This window comes from Siphateles boraxobius, unplaced genomic scaffold (genome assembly GCF_051911475.1).
Source record: "Siphateles boraxobius isolate OS27281-9 unplaced genomic scaffold, OSU_SipBor_1 5, whole genome shotgun sequence".
NCBI classification, from domain to species: Eukaryota; Metazoa; Chordata; class Actinopteri; order Cypriniformes; family Leuciscidae; genus Siphateles; species Siphateles boraxobius.
In genome coordinates this window covers 23,813,644-23,834,848 of record NW_027509141.1, presented here as the reverse complement: position 1 = coordinate 23,834,848, position 21,205 = coordinate 23,813,644, and the positions used below count along the sequence as shown (strand labels likewise).

The 21,205-nt window shown below is 37.6% G+C and overlaps 1 protein-coding gene across 5 annotated transcripts; it reads right to left on the bottom strand.

The window, feature by feature from the left end:
* Positions 1-1,180: 1,180 nt before the first annotated feature.
* Positions 1,181-19,961, bottom strand: zc3h11a (zinc finger CCCH-type containing 11A). Of its 5 annotated transcripts, none has more exons than XM_077203413.1 (17): positions 19,828-19,961; positions 18,395-18,464; positions 18,115-18,262; positions 17,000-17,119; positions 16,779-16,902; positions 16,504-16,686; positions 5,559-5,624; positions 5,399-5,479; positions 5,212-5,313; positions 5,060-5,125; positions 4,856-4,951; positions 3,698-4,231; positions 3,538-3,605; positions 3,096-3,459; positions 2,700-2,830; positions 2,469-2,614; positions 1,181-2,347 (listed from the first exon to the last, which is right to left on the bottom strand). In XM_077203413.1, the coding sequence occupies exons 3-17, from the start codon at positions 18,166-18,168 to the stop codon at positions 2,140-2,142; spliced, it is 2,343 nt and encodes a 780-aa protein (XP_077059528.1). In that variant the 5' UTR covers positions 18,169-18,262; positions 18,395-18,464; positions 19,828-19,961; the 3' UTR covers positions 1,181-2,139. The 5 variants fall into 5 exon arrangements, with proteins under 5 accessions (XP_077059528.1, XP_077059527.1, XP_077059525.1 ...); XM_077203412.1 differs by having other exon boundaries at positions 18,395-18,841; positions 19,828-19,943; XM_077203410.1 differs by having other exon boundaries at positions 18,395-18,918; positions 19,828-19,938.
* Between the last annotated feature and the right edge of the window lie 1,244 nt (positions 19,962-21,205).

Below are 21,205 nucleotides of genomic sequence, written 5' to 3'. Positions count from 1 at the left end.
TAATGAGGAAGTACATATCCACAAATATAAAATCATTTAAAAAAAACACTAAAATCATTTTAAAAGCTTTTTAGAAAATCACTAGATGTGGGTTTGGTATAGACAGAAACATATCCATGTAGAAAACCACTTCCCCACTGTGTGGTGAATCTTTAATGCATTGATGGAGGGCTAATTTTCTTCCAAAGACCCTGGACAACTTGATAGGATACACAGTATCATAAGAGTTTATCATCAAGGACAAGCAGATATTAAATCATAACCCGACTGACCCTGTCATGAAACTTAAACTGCGCCATGGTTGGATCTTCCAGCATGACATTGATCCAAAGCACATCTCAATATAAACAACTCACCAGTTCACTGACCACAGATGAAGGTTTTGCCATGGACATATCAGTCCCATGATCCAAACCCCATAAAAAAACCTGTGGAATGAGCTGAAAAAGAGTCCACAAGGCAAGCACGGACCTCTGAAAAAAAAGTATTAGCTTATATTTTCTTCTTTTTAAACTATTTTCTTTAATCAATGGTTAGGTTCTTGTGAATTTCTTGAATGAAAGACTGAGTTTTGCTCATATTTACCAAGGGTGCCAATATTTGTGGAGCCCACTGTAAGATACAGAGGCTTCCAATGATAAAACATTAGTCATTTAATTATTATTATAAATTTGACAGCTTTTTTTATTTTGTTGACTATGGTTAAACTTTTTCATTTCTAAATTCATATGCAAAGGATTAATGTCAGTAATGTAACAGCTTACAAAGGCATTTTCATTTTGTGAAAACCTATTGAAGAATATTTAGGATATATGCCAGTTTTCTGATATGTACAGATACAATGTGGTGTAATATTGCATTATTTTAGAATGAATGGATTTAAAATATTGTTACTGCACAAATGTCTAAGAAAACGATTTAAATGCTGCTCAATAGAGAATTTGAGGCTATTTTTTTAACTCGCACCTCCAAAACCAGATATTACCTTTCACAACAAATTTAGATAGAATGTTAAGCTTTAACAGTGGAGGGCAGTAATGGCAGTTAAAATAAATGCAGCATCCCAAACACTCAAATGTAACAAAATCACATTCCCAAAAAGCAAGCATTTAGAAAAATACTAAAGTTACCAATGCATAACAATGCTTGGTAGATGCTGTAAAAAACTAACACACTAATATGGTTTTCATTGACATTTTATTTACAATGCTTTTGATGAGGTGCAACTTAGATGATACTGCAGAACAGATTACATTATGTTCTCATCCCACCCAGCCCCTTAATACATGATGTTAGTAAACTAAGGTGAATAAAACTAAGACATTTTCAAAGAAAATAAAATATAGAGGTCAACAAAGATGAGCAAAGCTTAAGGATTTTCCCTGAGAACACAGCTTTGTCATGTTTACATGTTGCATCCAGAAGTCTAAGTAACAGCTAAAACAATTTGATAATCATTTCACAAGATGAAAAGGTGTAGATGGTTCCCAAGGGAATTTCATGTAGAATAACATTTATAATAGAATTGCTTCCACCCAAATGAAAAAGGGGGGAACATTTCTGTGACCTCCAGCTCAGTCAAAACATTAAATAGGATCACAAAATGTTTTTCCTATAGCAGATCAAAGGTAAGTGAGAGAACCTGTTAAAATAATGTCAATAAGGACAGCCAAAGAACATTTAATAACTCAGATTAATACATGCGACTCAAAATGAACACAGAAAGGTGTTGCCTTGCTGTACCTCTCCAATACAAAAAAAAATTTCCGGCATACACAGTACACAACTGAAAACTTTCTGCCTCTGTAATGCATGATTACTAGTGCTATAACATGACCTCCAACAAAATCATTATACCTGAGGCTTTCTTATGTTTGCTTGCTCATACCTGCAACAACTATGTTTTTTTTTCTTTCCATTTTTGACAGCTTTTAAGTCAACTAAGGAAAAGAACTCTAAAGCACTATTTGATGAAGAAATATTTACATTGACAAGAAAAAACTAAAAGGAACAATAAAACAGATCTATCAGAGTTTAAAAATAAAAGTAATCTTATTTTAAAATGGTGTGGGTTGAATTATGTCTGTCCTTTTATATCCACAGTGGCAGTGCTAAGTAAAGGGGTGACATCGCTCATTTCTAGCTGTCAATCATCTCTGAGAGTTCTAAAAGAAGGTCATCCTCTCCCTTGCCCGAATCCAATTCCAAGTCATCCTCAAGCCGATCATCAGTAAATTCATCTAACAGGTCTTCAAAGTCATCCATCGATGAACTGGTAACAGCAGCTCGACCAGAAGTGGTGCTGGACCGGCGAATGCGCTGCACACTGGGTGTTCTGATCACAGGGCTACAGAGAAAAGAAAGAAAGAAAAAAATGGTTCATTTTTATCGTTTCTGTGTGACCATTTAAAATAAATCAATTAAAAATGGTAGTCTTCCATCAGTTGAAATGAAATCATTTCCCATACCTTTGGGGGATTTCAACAGTCTCAGCTGATGTAGTACTGGCAGGCTCAAGGCAGATCATAGGAACCATTTGAATATTCTCTGTGTTAGAGCAGGGCACCTGCTGAGTGTCGAACCGAACATCTGTCTGAGAGGTTGGTGAAGCTACCTGAAAGAGTACAAAAAAAAAATGCTTAAGCAATTCTTTTGTCACTGCTGGTTAAAAAATATAAGATTAAGTAAATAAACCCCACCTTAAGGCGCTTGTTGGGAATAACCAGGGAGGAAGGTGATTGACAGGCAGTGTTAAGAGGTTGAACTTTTGCAGCTTTCCTCCTCTGGGCCGGCTTCATTACCGATGGCTTCACGTTCACCTTGGGTTTCACTGAAATGCAGAAAAATGCAAAAAACTGAGTAGGCCATTTGGAAAAGGGAGTTACAATTCCATTCCATATCTAAATAAATAAATACTTATTTTAGTACTGTTGTAAACATTACTGGCATCTCATATTTAAAACATTACCTCTATTATTTATCCTATTTTTGTAGGACTAATATTGTACGTAAAAAACAATCCAGCGAATAAAGTACTTTAAAAATGGAAATTGAATTACACGATCGAATAAAGAGATAATGAACATAACTCATACCCTTTTTCTCCACAGTTTGTACAGTTCCCTCAGCTAGCTGAACAGGAATGATCGGTGAGGTGGAGGGCTTTGGTGTGTTTGACGATGGAGTACTATCTCCAGACCGCTCGGGGGAGCTTTTCTGAGGCACTACAGCAGCAGGGAGCGGAGAGAGCTTGGGTTTGAGGGTGATCCTCTGTCTCACTGTTGTATGAGGCTGGGCGGAGGATTCTGATGCTGGCGGAGAGGCAGCAGGTGATGAGTCTTTCTGGTTGGTGGAGGTGACTTGCTCCTCCTGCAGCTTGCGGAGTCTCTTCTCACGCATGATCTCCTCAAATGTCTTCACTTTAACAGGCACACTGGAGGGTTCGCCTTTTCCATTTGTCTGCGAGTAAAACAGAGGAAATTATATAAAGTCAGAAAACAATATCCTCTTAGGCTTGTTGTCTTGGAATTGTCTTACCTCTGTAGCAGGTTCCAGTTTCTTATCAGATGTGTCTGGTTTTGTCTGACCTACAGTGTTGGCAGCAGCTAAAAAAAAAGAAAAAAAGTACAATTGAAAATTTTAACAACACTTCCTTGTGGCTGTTTTCCACAATTTTAAACGAATGTGTCCGACTTACTTGAGGCTTTATTAACACGCAGAATGCGCCTTTTTGGAGGTCCACTTGACTCTGCTTCACTAGAGGTTGGGGTCTTGTCATCTGTGCTCTCTTGAAGTTGTGCTTGCATCCTTGCAGCCTTCTCCCTGCGTATTTCCTCCAGCGTTTTAACTCGTACCTCCGCAGCTGCTACAGGGGCCTTGACTGCAGCTTCTGCAGAGCAACGTCCTTCAATCACCTCTGGACTTTTGGCAGTCGTGTTTATTTCCTGGACTTTTTTCTCCTGCATTTTTTTCTTTTCGTGAAGGATTTCAGAGAAAGTCTTAACTTGTGGTCCACCAGCAGGTTTGACACTTTTCTTGGAAGGGTTCGGCTCCTCCTTCGGCACTTCTTTCACAACACGCACAACTTTACTCGAGTTGAGGCTTTTGGCTGCCTTCTCTTGCCGAATCTCCTCAAGGGTTTTTATACGGATGTCTCCGGATTGTTTTGGCTCACTGTCGGTGCTGGGCAGGTCGGAGGTCAATCCAAGCCTTTCTCGCACTGGTTTCTGAGCTGAAAAGGGTTAATAACGTAAATTGTGAAGTAGTAGTAGTATTTGAGTTTATTTTTTATATCAGCATCACTGGCTATTACATGGCAGATACATATTAAATGACGTTGTTAAATGTTTAATAAGTTAACAATGAAAACAAACTCAGACAAAAATAAGTATATGTACAAAATTAGTACAATTCTATAAAAGATTCTTTAAATGTACTTGTGCTAAAATTGTAAATTAAAATCTGGATCCATAAGTCCTTAAAGTTTGTCCTGATAAAAAGCACGGTCTCATAACATTAAAGATTGGGCAGTCCAAAATAATATGTTTTACAGTATTGACATTTTTGTCCTTCACCCTTCAATAAATGACCACCAGTCAGTCTAGTATGGCCTATCAGAGACCTTGTAAATACAACTTAGTCATGTCTTGATTTAAAAGTGTAGACATCTTTTTATAACAAATGATTTGCCATTTCGACATTCTACCCATTCTGCTTGGCATTTCTCTCATTCTGCTTGGCATTTCTGTATTTGTTGATTAAGGGATTTATGTCCGAGGGTGGGATTCACATAAATTGTGAAAGGGACACAAAATGCTTCTACAGCCACAGCTGGGACAATAAACAATTCTCGTACCTTTCTGTGGTAGAAAGTCTGTGGAGGATTCAAAAGTTGCACCGAGTCGTTCAGCAAGGCTTCGTTTCAAAGGTAGCTCTTCCTCCACAGGACCATCTTCAATTAAATGATAACATCTGTCAGTTTTTGGCAGAAGTATGTAAAAAGGGACCTCGTGTACATAAATGTATTACAATATCGAGCAAACCGTTTTCATAAACGTACCTCTTTTCAAAAATCTTTTCCCAAGTCTGTCTGAAATTTTTCTTTTTCCAGTTTCATTAAACAAATCTGCAACAGAGATTTTAAAAGGGCTTTAATGTGAACAAATGGTTTGATACTATGAAAACCAAAGTTCAAACACTTGGACTGCTTACCATTCTTGGCATTGTTTACTTCCAGACGTGAAAGAGACTGAATGTTTTCCTTTTCAATAGCAGTTCCATTGTTTTGGGCAGAGCTCTGCGTGGTGGACTGCCCTGCAAACAAACAAAAAGTGAAAATTAAGATCAGATGTCTAGACAACAGATCACTGGAAAGCAAGAGAGCTGAGGGTTTATTTACCAGCTTTCTTCAGATTGGCCATGAGTGCTTTCCTCAATCTGATCTCCTCCAGTGTCTGGATACCAAAGTTCAGCGAATCATCTGCTTGACAGACCAATAATAAAATAAGGCGCTCAATACATAATAGAAAATATTAACAAAACATGGAAACCGTCTTCACCTTTATATGTGACCAGTTTCCTGGGTGAGCCTCCGAGAGATTCATCTCCTTCCTCTGAGAATTGATCTGCAAACAATGAGCAATATGTCAAGATCAGGGATGTCATTCTATTCTTGAAGGGCCACCTGCCGACCATAGCCCAACCCTAATTAAACACACCTGAACCAGCTAATCAAAGATTAATTAAGGGTTGGAACTAATGTGAGTGGGAAATATCATAATTATGAGTTCTGAATAGGCTAATTTGAGATTCGCTCGCCTGAAATTTAGGCTGCGTTTACACTTGGCATTAACATGCGACCTGTATCCGGATGTTGTCCACATACACATTGAAAAGACAAGTGTAAACACGCTTCTGACCGGAATGTTATCCGATCAGCGTGTCCAGGTTCGGAGGTAGTCGAGGATGCATTGTGATCGGATCTCAGTGTAATGTAAACGCAATCCAGCCATCGTGTCTGCGTCATACAAAACCCTGCCCACTGTCATTATTCCCCCCGCTCTCTCTAAGAATTGCTGCACGTAGCTGTGTGGTTTTGCGATACAGTCGAGTGCAAAGTACATCTCAAATATACTGAAATGTTTGCTTTCGCACCCTAAAGTTGCAGAGACATTCATTTTCTGTAAAGAACAGGCATTTTTCCCACCACAGCTGGCAACGTTCTCGGATATGTTTCTCTGTACCGTTTCCATTACGGCATCCATCCACATTATTTGTACTTGCAGCCTCTTCATCCTCCTCATTTTGCGAGATTTGTAAAATGTACCCCGACTGAAAACGGTTTCTAAAAGAAAACCCACCACTTCAAGTCGACTTTGCACCAGAACCATCCTTTTTTTTTTGTGGGAATGGGAGATCCGATCTGTTATCCAGATACAGAAGCCATTTGATGTGGACAAGTGTAAACGCAGCCTTAGACAAAAGTAGGCTAAAGTGAGGGGAGGAGTGTAAAAGTGCAGGCAAGACGGACAGGTCTCTATTCTTATAGTGAAACATACACCTACGAGCAGGGCCTGAAATTAACACCTGACCATGCGCCAAATGCGGGTGAATTTTGCAATTGGCGGGTAAAACTGTCAATCTACCTGCCACATTGGCGGGTAGCCAATGAGAATTGAGTGATTCATTAGTTGTTGTTTTTTGCGTATGTCCGATAACATCAACAATTTTCATTCAAGCAGCTGATTTCTGTGAATGCATGTAAAACTAAATGTATATTGCAGCACAGGGTGAAGTCAGTATTTACATTAACTACGATTTGAGACAATAAATGTACATTTAATGTAAAACTATGTAAACGGCGCTCTGTGGTGCGGCAGGATTTTGACCAAGGTCCTGAGCTGTTGCTGGGCGCCGCGGACAGACGCCGAATGGCGACCCCCTTAAAGGGTAAGTTTGGCGTTTTACAAGTAAAGCCCTGTTTTAAGATCGTTTCTGATGAAATCGAACGGTTAAGATTAAAATTTGGACACATGCTGCTGTCCCGAGAATATTAGGTTTTCGGTTTTCAGCTGGTAAAAAGTTACTGTGGCAGGTGGTAAAAAAAAGTTAACTTCAGGCCCTGCCTACGAGATCAAAGGCGAATATCACGTGATTCACATTCATGCAAAAAACATTTTTTAAGTTCTGCAGTTTTTTTTAAATAAAAAATAAATGACAAACAAGACACCCAAAGTACGTGTTATTATTCCATTCGAAAGATGTGTTTATCAATCATTTTTACTTTAATACAATCACATAACCCATAGAGAGATTGCACTGTCAGAGAGTTTGGTAATATGCAAACATAATTCATACACATAAAACATGATAATTTTAAAATAAAACATTTTAAAAGACAACAATACATTAGAGATCGACCGATAATAATTGTTATACCATAATCGGATATATCGGATTCACAAATGGTGCCAACTTGTGGCCATTTTAAGAATTGCATCTGAGGGGAGATGAATCAACAGCAGTGTTTAAAGGTAAAATACCTTACCTACTTTAAGTAAATAAAATATTTATCACAACAGCCATTAATGTACTAATTAAATATGCAGAAGACGATGCGGGCGGTTGACGTACAGGAAGCCTTTAAGCTTTAAACTTGTTGTTGTCATTTAAGAGATTCAAGCTGCAAGCTCACGAATACATGACGGCGCAAGAAAGTAAACATTTGTCTGTTTGTTTTGCTTAATTTTAATAAAGTAATAACCTCAAGAAAGCCTGCAGTATTTTTATTGGCATATTAAAAAGAATCTTAACATTGACAAAACATAGGTAACACATAGGCTACTAATTTTTCATAAATGCAAGCGGTAAAACAAAAAAGTATAAAATTATATGAAAATAATGTCTATTATAATGTGAAAGAAATGTTTTAATAGGTTGAGTTTGTGATGTTTTGTTGTATTATGCACAGGGCTCGACATTAAGCCTTTTCATGTGCTTGTACTTCGAAGTAAATATGTCATTCACTTGTCCGAGTAAAAAAAGTTGCTCGTCCGAAAAAAACCCCACATATATATATTTTGTGTAAATATAATTTATTCTGAAGCAATATTCTCATCAGTGTTCAATCAGCAGTGGTACGTTTAAATCTGCATATTATCACCTTTAAATGGCACCCCCCCCTAATCTTATTAAATGTATGGTTCATCTTTCATTTTAAATTCATAAATTTGACCAATAAATTCAATTAGAATAATAAGACAGGACTGTTACCGTATAGGGCTCAAAATCATTGAATCAATGAAATATTATAACTGCATTAAATAATGTTATGAGATTGTTTTAAATATTTTTGAATATACAAATAAGAAACATTGGAAAGAATGATACTTTTAAACAAAACACTAAACCGCCAGTAGGTGGCGGCAGGCGACCGTCTTAATGAACGAGTCATTGAGTCATATATTCAAACGATTCTTTCAAACGACCGATTCATTCAAGAACGAGGTAGCTGTTTTTGAATGAGTCATTGAATCTTTCACTTTACCGATTCGCTCTAAATGCTGAATCATTCAGTAATGAAAACACGGTTCTACAATAAAAAATCCACTTGTCCCGGACAAGCGTTAATGTCGAGCCCCGGTGCATTAGCCACTACTTATATGCTGGGAAGGTCAGATGAGCAACAAGATCGCAGCATATCTCAATTCTCACAAAGACACGTTGTGTGTCCTCGCGTCGTATCGAGTATGTTCTTTTAAAGGGGGGGTGAAATGCTATTTCATACATAGTGAGTTTTTTACACTGTTAAAAGAGTTGGATTCCCATGCTAAACATGGACAAAGTTTCAAAAATGAAGTTGTACGTTTGATGGAGTATTTCTGTGCCAAAAATACTCATTCCGGTTTGTCATAAGTTTCGGAAAGTTTTTTTTCCAGTATGGGCGTGTGTGACGTCAGATGCGCCGTAATTTCCTTACACGGGTTCTAAGGGCACCTCTCCCGGAAGGGTGCGCGTGCACCTGTAGCCTAGAGCGAGAGGGTGAAAGCAGCTCATCAAAGCGCTGTGCTCGGCTTTTGCAGATCGTCTAATGCTTAAGGATGGAGCAGTTCCAACGATAAAGGTTCACGGTCGTGCGTTGGAACTGCAGGCGGTAAAACTGCTTCAAATGTCTGTGTGTTGTTAACTATCGGTGTGTAAGCACAGCAAGTAAACAACATGATCACAAATAGTTAATGTATCTATGAAGCATGCGATGTATTGTGTGTTTAAATACATCTGTTTAGCTGGCCACTGTAGGTGTCTATTTGTTTATTGTAAAACCAAATCATGTCCTCATAAACCACGAGTAAACACACACAAATGTGAGACCCCGCCTGTGAAACCCCGGCTAAAGTCGCAGAATCTAATTATGAGTAAAAGAGCATCAAAGTGGTCATAGCCATAAAAATGACAAAAATAGGTAATGTGTGTTTATTGCTGTAAATGACAGATTATACCAAGGGTTTTCAGATGCAATACTCAAATTTTCATTTATAACATGATAAATACTAAAATTAATGATTTTATTGACACTATGTTATACTTTTGCGCAACAAAAAAAAAAACGGACGCGGGCTTTCTAAACATTGATTTCAATCGTCTCCGGGTTTATTTTTCGGCGCAACAACACCTGCTGATTCTTATATCATTCAGTTCAGGAACTTCTTTTCGACTTATTTTCTATTAGAAAAAGTAAACAGACCTTAATATCAATCCGCACGAGCGGCAATCAGGTCAACACAATGAAAAAAAAAATAATGCGACTTCAGCCGGGTTCAGATGTCTGAGGAGATTTTTCGTTTCATCGCCAAACATTTAACTTAAGAACAGTTTATTTGTTTTGTAGCTCAGTATTTTGCCAATTATATTAATTTCATTTGTATCATATGAGTGTCAATAATATAATATATAATTCGTTTGCTGGAGTAACTGTTAACAGCGTCGTTTTGACATCTGACATGGCAGCACCGAAGCATGAGAAGGAACGCAAAATAGCTGATTGCTTAAACAGCTTGTTAGACATTAATCTCGGTGGAATTGCCCCAAATTGTGATTTAAGCGGTTTTATTGCGGATTATTTTCCGGAGGATGATGGTGAGGATGAACAGGACACATTCTTGGACGAAACTGACGAGGAATTTGACGGTAAGTTTTTGTCATTATAATGTTTTTTTAAAGCTGAATATGTAATATACTGTCAGTGTTCAGCCAATGTAAGTTAATGCTAACACATAATTCATCCTGTGGTGCAAAAATAGTGGATTTAAATGTTTATTACATTTGCTGATTGGAATTGAGTCAGTTTAAATTAATTACGTTTATGACATGATGTTTATTTGTTTGATTACACTCTGAATTGAAGCCATGGCCATATAGCCATACCTGTTTTTTGTCCCTATGCCCTCCCCTCAATTAATCTGATCCAGTCTGATATTTTCATATAAAATGCTTCTTTATCCATTTTAAATTTGGATTTTTTCAGGCAGTGACCAACATGATGATGAGGACGAGCCAGTTTTGGTGATTGAACCTCAAGCTATTAGTCTGGCGAATCTGAAGAGGGAACACCAACAAGAAGAATTTGCTTCTAATGCTGGAAGTCCAGATGTGAAACTTAAAATAGGTTTCTCTTGCAACTGCAAGTATTTCAATGCTGAAAAGTGTTCTTCATTTTTCAAGGAGGGAGAGTTGCTGTCACTCAGGATGAGTCATTTGGAGATGGACAATACTGTACTCGACATGGTAGTTTTAGCTCAAATACGAAGTCACTTGCACTGTGGGGAAGAAACCGCTAAATCAAAAAAAGGATCACAGACTGTGCGTAAACGTCGTCGTTTAGATTACTACTATGAGGGGCAGAAAATCTGTCGTGACACTTTTATGTATATGCATGCGGTGTTCAAGGATCGCCTAGCTGCATTGGTCCAGCATTATTTAGAGAATGGTGTGACCCCTAGGATGCATGGAAATAAGGGCAAGTTGCCTAAGCATGCCTTGGATGTAAATGACATTGAGAGAGTTCTGACATTTATCCACAATTATGCAGAAGAAAATGCAGTGCTGCTTCCTGGCAGAATTCCAGGATACAAAAGGGACGACCTAAAGCTACTGCCCTCTTCTGTCAACAAAGTTGCCGTCCACAAACTGTACAGCGATTCTTGTGAGGTCAGTGGTCATCGAGCTGTGAGTGAACGCACATTTTACCGTCTCTGGCAGCAGTATGTGCCAAACGTGTTGCCAATGAAACCGATGTCAGATCTATGCAGGACCTGCCAAAAGAACAGTGCTTTATTGGTAAAGGCCTCAAAGAAAGACTTGGAGGAGAAAACAGAAGCACTAGTGAAAGCAGAGGAACATCTGTGGCAGGCTACAACAGAACGTTCATTCTACAACAGCAAGGTCCAGGAGTGCCGCAGAGTTTTAGCTGAGAAGGGTGTCTCCAAGCTGCTGGAGCCTGGGAACAGTGTACCAAATTCATCAAATGATTTTGAGGTATTTTTTTTCTATAATTTCCTTTTCTATCAGTCTATTAGTAATTCACATATTGAATGCATGGACATACTTGAAGTCACAACTGTGGTTGAATAATAAAAGTTAGTACATTACTGAAAGCTATTGAAAGTACTATTTACATTTTACATTATTTACACTACTGTATACTACACTGCGGTTACTAATGGCTCGTTTCCACTGAGCAGTACGGTACAGTACGGTACGGTTCGGGTCAGTAAACCATGATCCGGCTAGCGTTTCCACCGCCAACAGTACCCTACTTGATAGGCGTGGTGCTTGCAGGAAAGAAGCGATCAACGTCATTTTCGCGCGAAGAAGAAAGCGACAAAGTAAACACTAATGGATGGCATACAGCAGATCTTGTCCTTGCTTCTCGGCATGTTTGTCACAAGAAGACAAGCGCCGACATTAGGCATTTCTCAATACCAAGTACCCAAAGTTCTCAGCAGAATGACTCCCGAGGACGCGAGTCCGGTAATTCTCCAAATGGAACAGCGCGTTCTTGAAAGCGTCACTCAGCTCGCTCTGCATGTACATTTTAGGCAACAATAAAACGAAATATATTATAAAACACCACCCTGTCCCTTTTCGTTTTCATTTAAATACATTTTAAACATTATAGGAACACAAATGTGGTTCAGGCAATGTATACGTTAGACCTGATTATATTATTTACTGCATGTTTAACGTTAGCCTATTTATAACAAAACGAAATGTAAAACACAACCCTGCATCTTTTCGTTTAAATTTTAAAAATATTAAAAATATTTCCAGGCAATATTTGCATTTGTACAAATTTTGCAATAAACAACATTACAGTGATAATCTTGTAATAAAATAAAAAATGACAAAACTCAACCCAGTTAAATTTCAGTTTTAGCAATAATAGCCATTATAAAAGTATAAGTAAAAGGTAACGTTATAAGAAAGCTATACAATAAGTGATAAAGCAAAGTCAAATATTCAGTCAAATATACAAATTCAGCGCTGGTCTAACATTAACGTTACAACGGAAAAGTTAAATAGCCTAAATATATGAAACTTCACTTAACCCTCAGCCAAAACGATTGGCCAGGGAACGAATTATCGATTCACGAGACCAAATATCACCCGTTAAATTTACACAAGACGAATTACCACTACAGAGTCAGCGGCAAACGTCAGAACGACTAGCCGAGGAAAGGCTGTTCCAGGCGGGGAACATGAGCGCCGAGCGCCCGGTGATCGCCTGGAATGGATCAAATTATCATAAATCATTATAAATAAACCACAGATTTGAGCTTTAAACAACTACATTCTCGTCTGAAAAACTCTTAAAACTACATTTCGTGAAAGAATAACCGTAGTATTATATTCCAACTGTATATTAAAAAAATGGCGCTACTTTTGTTGTCATTCCCCTTGTAGCACGCGGAAGTGACGATACTCTGTCAACCAATCAGCGTTCTGCAGTGAGTCTAGCTCCACCCTTTAGTACCGTACCACTGTGCTAGGTACCCCAACGGAAGGGTACCCAAAAAGTGGTACGGTACGGTTCAGCTTTTTGGTACCATTCACAACTTTTGACAGTGGAAACGCAAATAATTGCGTACCGTACCGAACTGTACCGTACCGTACCGCTCAGTGGAAACGAGCCATAAAATAGTTAAGTTATCAATCAGCTATTAAAAAAATGACCTGCAATCTTGTGATGTCTTCCATCTCTGCCATTAAGCACTAACATGAGGGCACTCATCTGTTTTTTCTGATTTTTAACGGAAACGGTGTATTGACAAATTGAGTAAACATTTGGATATTATTTTTCAGGTTCATTACAGCTTTGACTTTGCTCAACAGCTGCATTATCCCCACAACCCCATGCAGCCAGGACCCATCTTCTTCAAGACTCCTCGCAAGTGTGCTGTGTTCGGCGTTGTAACAGAAGGGCTTCCACAGATGGTGATCTTGCTTCTAGATGAGGCAAGCATCACTGGCAAAGGGGCCAACTGTGTGATCAGTCTCCTGGACTACTTTTTTGAGAACTATGGTGTGAAGGAGACCCACTTGCACTTACATGCAGACAATTGCTCAGGACAAAATAAAAACAATGCACTGGTTCAATACTTTCTTTGGCGCGTTGTAACGGGTAAGCATCAGAGGATCACTCTTTCATTCATGGTGGCTGGTCATACAAAGTTTGCTCCCGACTCCATGTTTGGTCTGTTCAAGCGCAAGTACAGGAATTCAAAGGTGGACTGCTTGGCTGATATTGAGAATGTTGTGCGGCAGGCTTCTCCAAGTGGTGTGCTGATTCCCCAACTTTGTGGTGATGAGATGGGCAATGTTATTGTCCCCATGTATGGCTGGAATTCCTACCTGTTACAGTTTTTCAAAAAGCTGCCATCAATCAAGCCACGCCATCACATTGAATGCAGAAGAGATGGAAGTGTAATGTGCAAGATCCTTTCACAGTCAGAGCCAGTCACATACAAGCTGCTGAAGTACGACCCAGATGACGTGCCTTGTGAGAAACCTGCCACTCTGGTACCAGAAGGACTTAGCAACGAGAGGAAAATGTACCTCTTCAACGAGATTCGGGAATTTGTGGCCGAAAGATGTAGAGATCTGGTATGCCCTAATCCAACAATACAGAACAAGGTTCAGAGTGACGAAAACAACAACGCTGTCTATGCAGAGGTGCTGACTCCTGCTCCACCCCACGCCCGTGGTGTTGGAAGTCCAAAAAAGATCCCACATGGTCTTGTCAAAAAAATGAAACTGGCTTAGCTTAATTGACTTTGTAGTCTCTACATGGAGCTGCTTATGTACATACTCTTATTTCTAATTTAAATATTAATTTTAGACTTTTTAATGAAAAAATTGAATACTTTTGTGAATAGAATCTGAGATTATTAAATATTTCGCATCTAGACAATTTTAGCATTCTTTAAAATGTCTTATTTTGTGTTCAGCAGAAGAAAGAAACTCATACAGGTTTGGAACAACATGAGGCTGAGTAAATAATGACAGAATTCTAATTTTTGGGTGAACTATTCCTTGAATATTTATTTATTTTTTACTCCAGATTTACTCAATGTTACACCGTGGCCCAGTAAGAGAATAAGATTTTCTGTCGAAATGTTATATGTTAATTAATTGATATATTATTGATATTATATTTTCACTGATATTTCATTTTACTAATAAAGTTATACAAATCATTCAACTGAATTGACATGGTAATTGCTCTTGTGGTGGCCCCATTCGTTTCAATGTTTTTATGCTTTTAACTTTTTGGACATGCGCATCATAATAAATAGGCCTGTTTTACAAAACTTTTAAGAATTTTCCCCAAAATGTGTCATATATCACTAAAAAGGGGAGAATCTCAGCTTTAATGTGGTATATGGCACATATGGAGGATAAATATGGATCAAATGTGTTGCAGCTTTAAAAACAAGCTTTTTTTAAAATTGGAATTTCTCAAAAACATGATTTTCTGAGCCCGAAATTCAGCAAATCTTTGACATAGCCTTACTCAGTCAATATTACAGATATCAAGGTTATATTTTCACAGGATGTTCTTTACATTATGTAGGATGATTTTTTGTAGAAAACAGTGAATCACAAAAAAATGACTTTAGCTGGGTTTTCACAGGCAGGGTCACATGTTGTAAACTCGCACATGACATGGTGTTATAAAAACACTGCGCTCAAGTTCAAATCATTTCTACTTTTAAAAAACTCTCGAGACCATGTGTTTTCCCCCCATTTCACTGCCCATCTCACGGGATCTGATTCGGGATCAAAAATGTATGGCTGAATCTGATTGTTAGCCACGGTTTGTTTTGGGATGTCACAGCTTCCAGACGCTCGCAACGCAAAAGCTTTGCGCGCTCGTGATTATTTAGCTCCGCCCACACCCGCTCGTTTTTTTCCGGAAAGACTCTGTACAGCCTATCTTTCTTTTAGAAATATAATAAAATAAAGACTTTTTGGAGATATGAAGGATGCAATACTACTCTATAGGTACTCAAGATTAACATGAGATTGACTGAAACTGAGTGTTTCAACCCCCCTTTAAGGTCGCCTGGCAAGACCGGTCTCCACAAGACACTAACGTAGCAATGTTTTTTTTATTCATGTTTAGAATGTTTTAGGATGTTTGTAAAAAAACTTTTATTTAAAAAATGACGTTAATGACAGTGCACTATTATTTTTCAACCTCTTTCAGACTATTGATGTAGAAGTGTTTTGTTTTTGTATGCAATGAGGGAGTGAAATTAAAGAAATTATTATTGAAAAAATGGGTTAAAACAGTTGGTTCAGTTCAGTGCTGTTATAAAATGATCAAAAACAGAAATAAAACAAATAAATATTGGTTCTGTATATCAGTTATTGAGCACATAAACATGCAAATAATTTGTATTGTAATAAAAAAATATCGTCAATCTCTACAATTCATCACAGTAGCTGTGTCATCAGCAAGTCAGTTCTCATCGTGCTTGTGATCAGCACAGTCGGTGGAGAGCAACTGCGCAATTCTGCCTTGCCGTCGCGTATTACAGCATTACATCAGACCAAGTCGGACCACACTCGGAAACATTTCTTACGGCATGCATTTCTCGCGGTGATCAGTTTTGCGCAGATTTTGCTCATCTCAAACAAGCTAACCGACAGAGCGTTGTCGCGTTTACGAGTGGGGAAACTAGAAATTAAGATGATACAGGAGTCGTGTCGCAGTGTTTCGATTTTGAAACTACAATCTATGATATAGATATCATATAATATAGGCATGTCTGCAATCTATATAGAGATCGGTGAGAAGAAAGCCAATCTTAGCTAAACTTCAATTAAAGATTTTTTGAGTTATTTTACTTTTACATTAATATGTTGTATTTAAATTATATTTATTATTTTGAATTCAGACGTACTTCTTCGAAATGACAAGTCACAGGAACGTGTGCTTACCATCCTCATCATCATCATCCACGGGGTTGATGACCACAGGTGGATGGGTAGGGCTGGGGACATTCTCCTGGGTCTCAGTTCTAATGACCCCTCTAAGCTGTGGGTTAGTAGGGTTTGCAGTGGGCGCAGGGACTTGGTTGACTTGGTCCTCGTGTGGGGTCTCTTCTTTCTCCTTTGCTTGACCTGTAAAACAATGATAAAAAGCTCAATTTATTTATTGAACTTTTATTTTTTTATAAATGATTATTAAAAAAACTGAAAAGACTACCAAATACCTTTGTCTGGGGAAAAATAATTCCCATCAATGATGCGTGGCTTCTCATGATGAAAAGCACAGTGAGGTTTCTGGCAGCCAGCTGGCTGGTTCTCCCAATAGCATGCGATTACCTTGCGGTTTTTCTATAAAGGTAGTAACAGGGTGGATCATTTTTAAGGTCCCATTAAAGAAACAATGAAAGGATCTCAACAAAAAGGGAGTATGGAAATGGTCACAAACCTTTATTTCCATATGGCGAAACTTGCAGATGTTACGGAAGCACCTTTGCTCCTGCCACAGGTTGCAGACAGTCTCGCTACCCATGGCAGCCTCGCAGTGTCGAAAAGGACAGCTGTCCCCCTACAAAGGCAAATTGAAGGACAACAAATTAAATTTGTATTAAATGCATATTTTAATATTTAACTTATTTAGATTATATATTACAATTAATTGTTAATTTAATATAGAGTATACATTTATTTGAAGATTGATTTTAAATTCACTTGGTGAAACAATGGTCACAATAATGGCAGCAATTGCGACTGTATGAAACAAGAGAGAGCGAGGCCACGATACTGGATGTCATAATTAAATAACTGTACACAAAATATTGATTCGACTGAGTTTTAATATTTTATTAGATCACCAAAAGCAAAACTTCCATAAAGAAAAAGCGTTCCTAGCAATGGATAGCGCTGCTGACTTCAGGAACCTGGATGAGCCCGTTATCGGTTTTCAGCAGTTGTTAGAGGAATAACATACTGCTGAATGGCACTATTCACTATCAGAATTAAGTATTCCACAGAGCTGTGTATTAAGTTATAATGACCTATATTATCAAAATCTGAACATTAGAAAAAAAATCTACTTTGAACAGGAAAATTTCAGAGCAATTGCTAGCATGACTGTGACAAAGTTTTCCAATTAAGGGTATTTTTATACAACAACGATGTACAAAAAAATGGAAAAGTTTTTCCTTTAAGACAACGTTGTCAAATCGATCTAGTTCACACAGATCCATGACAATGATTAAATAGTGCATTATGGACGCCACACCAGAAGTTGGCGAAGTCACTTTGTAAACACTGTGTGTTAATGGACCGAACACTTGCATGCGCATGCATGACGAAACCGTTTTCACAAATTTGCATTTTTGTAGGAGACGATAAAGATTTATTTTTCTCAAAAATGTGCAGTTTAAAAAAAAAAACGATTTCAAAAGCTTGAATTTTCAGGCCGCCAAAACGTCATAGGCCTGCGAATGAATGGCCAAAAAAGAGAAAACCTTATATGTGTTAAGTTGAAAACAGTGTCAGGTGAACAACCCCTGATAGTGTCTCTACACTTCATTTTACCTTAGTACAGGTGGAATAGTAGAAGAAGTAGCAGTCATCTCCTTGCATGGTCATTCTGGCTCAAGTTTGTACTCTTCCAGGCCAGGAGCTCTTCAATGATGCTGGGATCTCGTTCCGGATGTCTGCGACAGGGTCCACGTGAATCTCCCTATTTAGAGTGTTACAAGCCTATTCATGCTCCTGTTGATCCTTTCACTTTCACATTCTGTCCTGAATGACGCAAAATGGTGGCCAATATTTAAATACTGATGAGAGAAAGCGTTGCAAGAACTTCGTTCACCTGCAGTAGCTGAGACGTTCCCTGGTGATCTCAAGCGCTTCTTGAAGGGTCGCTCCGCACTGTGTCGATCCTGAAGGAATACTTGACTGATGAGTAAAGACTGAACAGGGGGCAACTTTTGCCTCTTAGAGACCTGTTCCCATCAGACTGCAGTGATAAAATTGGCAGATGGTGGAAAATGTCCGTTTCGTGTTTTTTTTTTTTCTTTCTCCAATATTGTTGATAATTGAATGGTGAGGGTGTTTGGGGGAATTAAAAAAAAAATCGTCAAGCTAGATGTTGTCAAAAAGAAGAGCCGAGTGGGAAAGATGGGACTGGATTTCTTGGAAAGGAAAAAAGAGGAGGGATATCTTCTACTTCTCCTGAAGCCAGGTGGAAAATTTAAAGGGGGGTAGACTGGAACTTTTTATTTATTTAAAAAATGCCCAATAGGGGAAAAACAAAAACCTATGGTGAGATAAAAAAAGAAGAAAAAAACAGCAATCTTCAGGGAAGCCAATTCATTATCCAAATCCAGTTGTCCTCTGGAATGGAGGACAAGATCTTGCATAACCTACATTTCAAAAAGAAGACAAAAACACTCCCCATGTGCTGAATAATTAGTTATTTGAATAGGGACACAATATATATTACATTGGAAATATTTTCATGGGAGACATGTTTTTGGATTCATAGAACATGTAATTGGACACAATAAAATATGATAATGCATACAAACAATTTTTAATACGAAATTGTCTTAAGAATCTGTTACACATTTTGGCTCTTGCTTTCGTTTTTCGACAACGTGAAACCACAATTGTCACGTTTTAAAATTTGTATTATTCGAATTAATATTTCTCCGATTTTTATCCCGCACCTGTAAATTCAGAATGCGTCTTAGAAAATCAGCGTTTGTGAATATTAGATATTTAAGCCACATTTTTTTAAACCGATAAATAATTAAATATTACATAATATACGCGATCATAAATAACGTTAAATGAAACAAAAGAACATCAGAAATTACGCGTTAAGTAAGTTAAGTTACCATTAACAGTTTTTTAATCGTCGTTCGAGTAACGTTAACTGTTTAATAAATTCTGATTTAAATTCACTATTCAAAAAGTAACGTTACGTTAGTTTTATCATACGTCGTGTTAGGCCTTGGTGCCCTGTGCTTGGCCTAACTCATTTTACTAGGCTGTCAGATGAGAAACACCGACACAAACAACGTGTAAACAACAAGTAATTTGTATATTTTACGCCCTGTGTTAAGAGCTGTGTAACGCTACGTGAAAATAACACAATACTATTGGCTTTCAAATAGCATGTTGCTAACGTTACCTTTATCATGTAACATGTTGTTAACTTTAGAACGACTACAACACTTAACTAAAGTAAATTAATCAATAAATAAAACGTTCAATCACAAATAAAGCGTTCACAATTACCAGTTTATACCGACTGGAATTAAGTATGATCGGTTTGGTGCATGTAGAGTAGTCGACGCTCCCGGACTGGAGTTATTCCTTTACGACTTCACAAGGGAACAAAATGGCGCCAGTCTGTAGGCAGGAAAGTGCTTGCGTCAGTGTGACGGACGGGACAGGATCATTTTTTTTATTTTATTTTTTATTTTTTATTAATAATCACATGAAATACAAAGAATAGAACAAACACCAGAGGAGACATGAAAGAGAAAAAAAATTAACAATAATAATAATAATGCAAGAGAGGATAATCACATACATAAATAGATACAAACAACAGCATTTTAAGATAATAAAATGTTACAAATTTTAGAAAGGGATTTTGAAGAGAGCACAACAGGATAATGTTTTCCTAGCTTTGGACTTCTCAGAGATAGAAAGCGTTTGAAGGTATTGGTGAAATTCGATGAGAAAGACTTTGAATAATGGCATTGGAGAATTTACACTTATGAATATGAAATTTTGCTAGAAGTAAAAGATTTATAAAGTAAGATTCTTTCTCAAACTTTTTCTCCATATTAACAAAACCAAATTAAACATACTTCCAATATAAAGAAAAATGAGGGTATACAAAATCAGTGATATACCTACAAAAGCACTTCCAAAACAATTTGGTGTAGTTACACTCCCAAAATAAGTGTACGGTAGTTTCATCTTGTTCATTACAAAAAGCACATTTTATGTCAATGTCAGGTTTAAACTTTTTTAGGTAACTTTTCACTGAATAGAATCTATGAATTAATAGATTCTTCTCAGATTTTATTTACAATAAGGTATTTATGAGGCAATAACCAAATTTTTCTCCAGTCCACAATATTCATAAAGTTGCTCCAATAGGTAATTACATAAGATTTGGTAACAATATCTTTCTGAAAGAGAGCACGAATGGACCTATTACTAGAATATGGAACTAAACATAACTTGCCCACCATTGTTTGAGTGGGATCAAGAATAGGTGGTGTGGCGAGCAAAGTGCTTTCAAAACCTCTAAACATTGCAATAACACCTGTGGGAATAGCATCAAAAACAATGGCAAATTCTCTAGGCGTGACAGGAAAATTAAATTTTTCCAGCACAGGATCATTAAACGGACAGTTCACCCAAAAATGACACTGTAGGCCTACTCAACCTCATGTTTTTCTAAACCCCTACGACTTTCTTTTTTTTCTGCGGAGCACAAATGTGCGTTGAAAATGATGCAGGTAGGAGATCCAGTCAGATGATTAGTCAAGTTTTATTTTCTTAACAGCAGACACCAAATAATAAATGAAGAATTAATTCATCCATAGTCAGGATTAAAAGATTAATAAAGAAACATAAAATGCACAGTTGAAATTAC

Excerpts from the sequence above, each read along its gene's own strand:
- zc3h11a (XM_077203413.1), bottom strand. The coding sequence starts at position 18,168 with ATGACCATGCAAGGAGATGACTGCTACTTCTTCTACTATTCCACCTGT. Across the intron at positions 16,903-16,999 it reads TTCGCCATATGGAAATAAAG|AAAAACCGCAAGGTAATCGC; the intron begins GTTTGTGACCAT and ends CTACCTTTATAG. Across the intron at positions 5,625-16,503 it reads GGATGATGATGATGAGGATG|ATCAATTCTCAGAGGAAGGA; the intron begins GTAAGCACACGT and ends CATTGTTTGCAG.